This window comes from Prionailurus bengalensis, chromosome A3 (genome assembly GCF_016509475.1).
Source record: "Prionailurus bengalensis isolate Pbe53 chromosome A3, Fcat_Pben_1.1_paternal_pri, whole genome shotgun sequence".
In the NCBI taxonomy this organism is placed as follows: domain Eukaryota; kingdom Metazoa; phylum Chordata; class Mammalia; order Carnivora; family Felidae; genus Prionailurus; species Prionailurus bengalensis.
This window is the reverse complement of record NC_057354.1, coordinates 15,599,817-15,606,146: the sequence shown is the minus strand read 5'-3', so window position 1 is coordinate 15,606,146 and position 6,330 is coordinate 15,599,817. Positions and strand designations below refer to the sequence as shown.

Below are 6,330 nucleotides of genomic sequence, written 5' to 3'. Positions count from 1 at the left end.
CTTGGAGACTCCGATACCAGCATGCAATGGGCAGGAGGGTCTGGAGTCCTCTCTCAGGACCGATAATTAGTGTGTTGTTCTTCTCAACACTTATTTTAAGGAAGAAGAAATCATGTCTTGGGAGAGAAGGGAAATACAAGAAGCTCAAAATCACCACAGAAGGCGAGTATCCACTTTTTTTTTGAGGCTGCCGTGGCCTAGCAACGTTGCTTTTCATTTCATACACATTGCATACCCCAGTGCTCCAAACACACGAGGAAGCGATTTTTATTGCCACTTTGCAGCTAAAGAAATTAAGATGGACGAGGTAAAGTCACGTGTCCAAAATCGCAGAACCGGTGTTTTCAGACTCATGATGTAAATTCACGTCTATCTGGCCCCGAAGCCTCCCCCTTCCACTCCGTATGTGCAGGAGGGAGGCCTCACATCCACACATTCCGTCATCACGTCCCAAGCCCCGCAGCCCCGGCAAACCACAGAAGCACATGGACACAAAGAAATATGCTCATTTATTTATTCACCAATTTCCTGAAAGCCTACTGTGTGCCACGCCTTCCCCCCAAGAAGATCTTAATGGTAGAACCAAGTCTTCGCCATGGAGTGCCCCAGTGATCCGAGCCCCAGACCACAGACTAGGAATCCAGAACCTCTTCTGAACGACAGGAATCAGGCTACGAGAGAAAAATCAGATCAGGGCTTCAATACAGGAACCAGACAAATTATCTCCCCATTCTTCCCCCAAGAAACTTCCCTGAGACAAAGAAAATAACAAGGTGGTGATATAGTCGAAAGAGTCTTGGCATCCGGAGACTGAGTTCAAGTCTCAATTTTACTATGGAACTCTAAACTCAGAGCATTAAGCTGGATTTAAGCCTCAAAATCCACTGATCCTTTGGGCTTTGACCCCAGACAATATGCTGGAGATCATCTTAATAATAAATTCTTAGCGCACACAGTGCTTTCCAAAGCGCTTTCATTATGTCCGTTTTACAGATAAGGAAACTGAGACTCAGACTTGCCGGGGGGTCCTCACTCAGAGGGGCTCGAATAGAAGCAAAGCCACGAGTGATGCTGTGGAAATCCTGGCCCTGGGGCCTGGGGAGCGGTGCCCTTGAAGGACAAGGGGGCTAAGCAGAAGCTGTCCTGGGAGAGAGATCAGGAGTCCCCCTGCTCATACACAAGGGCCACCAGAGGCTTGGAACAGAGAGGACTGGTGGGCGGGGGAAAGTTGGCCCCGGGTCCCCTCCTTACCTTATTCAGGTTCCACGCAGGCTTTCCCGCACAGGCCCCTACAGCACTTGAAGTCACCCACGCACTGTTGGTCTGTCTCACAGTGGTTGGGGGGATTGAGGATCAGACACCGGCCATTGACCACAGGACACTTGCCAGGCTTCATACACGCTGGTGAAAGTAGGGCCACAGGTCAGAAGCCTTATGCCTCGGGCGCCGCCCCCTGCTTCCTGGACTCAGCCCCAGCCCAAGAGCACAGGGAGAGTCCTCTCTTCTCCATCCCCAGCACCACCTCTTCCTTCCCAGGGCCCCTGTATCTCCTGACGGCAGGATCTGGGTCTCCCCTGACATCGGGCCCCCTCTCCACGAAGGCGACCAGTTGTCCAGTGCTGACTGGATGGGTGGCTACCAACTGCCTGCTTACCTGAACGACCAGGTGACTATAGACTGAAAAACTGACCTCCCGACACGCTGGCTGTTTCACCAGCCAGGTGAGTAAATTACTCTCTGGGACACTGTGACTCCCTGACCGGCTGACAAATTTGGCTCCACAGTTCCTGGGGAGGAGGAGACCTGGCAGGACCAGCACCCGGTCCTGTCCCCCGAGGTGCCGCCTTCTCGGGCTCACCCCCTTCCCGTGAGTCCTCCCCCCTCCTCACTTTGGTCAGAGATGACAGGGTCCAGGCATCTGATTCCGCAAGCATCAGAGCAGCAGATCTTCCTCCCTGGACACTGCCAGTCACTCTGGCACTCAGGGGTCTCAAATACGTTAAGGCATCGACCAGGTTTTACAGGAGGGCAGGCTCCAGCTTTCAACGCTGTTGGAGAGAATGTTGAGAGTTAAGGAAGGAGTTGGGTGCTGAGTAGCCATCACGACTCCGGGATAAAGCACCACTCCCCAGGAGAGACGGTCACCCAGGTGATCGTCCGCAAAGTCCAGAGGGAAATGCCTGTCTGACCTCCGTGAAGAGTGACAGGCTTGATGAAGCCACACACATGGGCAGAGAAAGTCACAGATCCTGGAAAAGAGCAAAGGGCTCCCAGCCAAGGTTTTCTGCCCCGGGGAAAACAGGTCTCCACAAAGGCGAAGGAGATGGAGAGAGATAAAGTGAGAACAAGGGCCAGGTTGAAAGGGAGAGCCAGAGGCAGAGACACGGACACTAAAGGACGGAAACAGAGACAAGGAACCAGGGAGAGCCAGAAACAGATGACTGCAGATTCACAGGCAGGGTGAAGAGAGACAGGTAGGAAGAGAGGGAGTGGGGTCTGGGCCGACCAGATACTGTGTAAAAGAACACAGCCCAGGGGCGCCTGGGCGGCTCAGTGGGTTAAGCGTCCAACTTTGGCTCAGGTCATGATCTCACGGTTTGTGGGTTTGAGACCCGCGTCGGGCTCTGTGCTGACAGCTAGGAGCCTGGAGCCTGCTTCAGAGTCTGTGTCTCCTTCTCTCTCTCTGTCCCTCCCCTACTTGTGCTCTCTCTCTCTCCAAAGCAAATAAATAAACATTCAAAAAAAAATTAAAAAAAAAAAAAGAAAAGGAAAAAAAAGAACACAGCCCAATGCTCAGAAGCGTGCAGAGTCCTTGGAGCCCAGATGGACATGAGCCCCCTCCCCGCCTCAAGGAGGCCTCCTGAAACTAAGCTGAGAGATCAAAGCCTCTAGAAGGAGTCATCCCCCCACCACCAGGAGCCGCCACCTCTGCCCTGCAGCCAAGGGCTCCAACTCACAATTTCCAGCACCTTCCACAGTCCAAGGTACCAGGGTGCCCAGGGCAAGAAGCACGAGGGGGAAGAGGCCGCCGGACTGCATTGTGAGGTGAGGGGTGACTCTGAGTGTCAACGCCAAACCTCATTATTTATATCTTCACTAGTGGGTGTGGCCCCAGCAGAATTTCCTCGGCCCCTCCCAGCTGCGATTGCACATACAAGAAGCCGGGTGAAGACCAGCAGTCTGGTACCATGGACACAGGGCTCTTTCCTGTCCCAGACAAGACCGCGAGGCCAACAGAGTGACCGCCAGGGAAGAAATGCAAGAGGCCGGGCTGGAAGATGTCACCAGGCTGATAAGGGGGTCATCTCAGGTGTCCTGGGGGCCCCAACCCCATTGGCCTGGCAAGAGGGAGGAGAGGGCAAGAAAAGCCAGCTGCAAAGAAGCTATTTGGATCTGGAGCTGAGCGGCACCTGGCTGGCTCAGACGGGGGAGCGTGCGACTCTTGATCTCAGGGTTATGAGTTCGAGCCCCACGTCTGGGGTAGAGATTACTTAAAAAAAATAAAATCTTATTGATAAAAAAAAAAAAGATCTGGAGCTGAAACCATGGAGAGTGAGCTCTCAACTAAGACCTTGTGCAAGGGCCCCCTGGACTCTCAGGGATTGTGAAACTCTCTCCTGACTGCTCAATACAATTTCCTTCTCAAAAGTTCAGATGATATATCAATCAACCAACAGATATTTCCCCCAAATATTGACACCATTCTCTCTCCAGTGCCTGTCCCATGCCTGACACATGGAAAGTGCTCACTAAATGATTGTCAAACAGGCCTGTCTGGCCAGCTCAGTTGGTAGAGCATGTGACTCTTCATCTTGGGGTCCTGAGTTCAAGACCCACGTTGGGTGTAAAATTTACTTTAAAAAAAATTAAAAAATAGGGGTGCCTGGGTGGCTCAGTCGGTTAAGCATCTGACTCTTGGTACTGTCTCAAGCTGTGATCTTGCAGTTGTGGGATTTAGACCCACATCAGGCTCCATGCTGGGTGTGGAGATTGCTTGGGGCTCTCTCTCTCTAAGTGAATAAATAAACATTTTTTAAAAAATAAAGTAGGCAGCTGTCAAAGAAAAAGGTAAAGAAAGAAGAGCTCTGCCCACAGAAAATCTCTTTGGAGCTCCATTTTCCCAACTATGCAATGGGGTGATACTAACAAATCCGCCCCTCTCAGAGAGTCGTGAGATGAAGGGTGTGGAAGAACTTGAAAAAGAACAAATGAATTATATTCCTTACAAGTGAAGGACATTGAAATGAATCTGAGAGCAAGGTGCAAACAGCTCCCTGGCCACCAGAACCAACATGTGGTTACAGTGTACAATTTGAGATGCTAGAGGGATGTTTCCTACCCCCAAAATCTACAGATCTTGCGTGATAAAAAAAAAAAAAAAAAAAAAAAGATGGCTGCCATATATTGAACTTACTCCGTGGGTTACCCAGTCTGCAGAGATTGCTTCTAATTATCAAGAAGGTGATCATCATGTCTAAGATTCAACCCAAACCTGTCTGACTTCCCAAGCTCTTATATCGTGTGGCTCGTAGATGTTTCGGATTTCCCCATCCATTCCTCAGTGTGAAGGTTCGTGGAAATCGAAATAGACATTTAGGGTTGTGGGTTGTCATGCAATAACGGCTCCACATGAACTAATTCGTAAAGTACTCTCCAACAGTCCACTGACAGCAGATCTGTCTGGGCAGAAGCCACTCTGATGGGAAAAGAAAAGGAAGAAAATTCGTATGCCCTGGGGAAGAAGGAAACTCCAGGTGTCCACTCCTAGCTCGAGCACCCAGTAGGGCAAGTAAGAGAGAGATAGAGGGTCTGACTCCCCCCCCCCCCCCCCACCGTGGGTAATAGCACTGTCAGCTCAAATAACCTGGCTCATGTTCAGGATTTGGGCTCTCACTTCCCCCACCTGAAGAAAGTCTGATTCCTCTCACACAGGGATGAGAGCGGGAAATGCTGCCACACTCCCCACTTTCTCTTCCTTCCTATCTTCCTCAACGCCACAGTCCTGAGAGTGTCTGGCGTCTTCTAAATATCTGCTTCTTAAAGAGTGAAAGGGAGAATGGTCCAGCTGGAATTCTTCATCTGTGATTGATTAGACAAGCCAACCCCTTTCCTGTCAGGAAGGAGTGTTGTGATCAATTGGCAATGACCGCCATGGGCGCCGTAGGAGGATAATGATGTTGGGTGATCATTTCCGTCCTTCATACCATCGGTTCTCTAAGTCTTTAAACCATAAACTGTTAAGATTAAAAGAGGATTTCAGAGGTCATCTAGACCAGGGGGTCAGCCAGCTACAGCCCCCAGAGCAAATTCCAGACAGCGGCCCGTTTTTCTAAATGAAGTTTTGTTGGAAACAGCCACACATTCATCTGTTTTTGTATTTCTGTGGGTACTTCCCCCCTACAGATGGCAGAGTTGCGTAGTTAACGGCAGAGACCTAAACTTACTCCAAAGCCTAGAATGTTCACTCTCTGGTCCTTCACAGAAAATGTTTACGGACTCCTGATCTAAACCAAACCTCCAACTTGCAGCAAGCTACTGAGGCCCTCAAGAGCAGGCACAAGCCCAGAGTTGCATAATGAGTTAATTACACAGCACCAGACTGAGATTTGCCAAAACCAGTTTACTGAACCCCGGAAGCTTTTTGGTGGTGGACACTTGCCCTCCTAACCGGATCTTAACCTGACACTGATTCTCTCAGCCTGCTTCACACGCCCTCCGTTGCCTTCTAAATACTACAGATTCTTTCATTCATTAAGTTCATTCACACAGAAGTTGTTTAATGAATTCTTACTGCGTGTCAGGAGCCGTGCTAGGCCCTGAGGCGACAATGAAGAAGACACACGGGGTCAATACCACATGGTCATTGAAAACCTAAACACAGTGGGAGTTCCCTGGGCTGGAAGAAACTCACTGAACCTCTCTGAGCCTCAGTTTCCTCAGCTTTGGTCTTGGTTTCTCCTATACCACATGGTGGCCGTGAGGAGTATTTGGCAAGCACTCAGCACAGTGTCTGGTCCACTCAGAATGGCAGACGTGTTCTTATTCATCGGTATCTGTACGCTGGGCACACAGGGAGCTGTCAGGCTCGAACTCAGCCCCAGGCCTTGGGTCTGGGCCCCGCCTGCTCTGCCCCATTAAAGGCCCAACTGAGCCTTTCAGGACAGAGCTACTTTTAGGACGTGTGGGGGCCCAGGCAAATATTTCTTGAGGGCCCTCTGTCTATAGGAACAATATGATTAAAAAATATATTATAGGGGTGCCGGGGTGGCTCAGTTGGTTGAGTGTCTGGCTTCGGTTCGGGCCATGATCTCACGGTTCGGGAGTTCAAGC

At 50.4% G+C, this 6,330-nt stretch overlaps 1 protein-coding gene across 1 annotated transcript; it reads right to left on the bottom strand.

Annotated features, from left to right (window-relative positions):
• Nucleotides 1-503: 503 nt before the first annotated feature.
• Nucleotides 504-3,045, bottom strand: SLPI (secretory leukocyte peptidase inhibitor). The gene is made up of 4 exons (XM_043553257.1): nucleotides 2,958-3,045; nucleotides 1,890-2,048; nucleotides 1,252-1,401; nucleotides 504-671 (listed from the first exon to the last, which is right to left on the bottom strand). The coding sequence occupies exons 1-3, from the start codon at nucleotides 3,037-3,039 to the stop codon at nucleotides 1,253-1,255; spliced, it is 390 nt and encodes a 129-aa protein (XP_043409192.1). The 5' UTR covers nucleotides 3,040-3,045; the 3' UTR covers nucleotides 504-671; nucleotide 1,252.
• Between the last annotated feature and the right edge of the window lie 3,285 nt (nucleotides 3,046-6,330).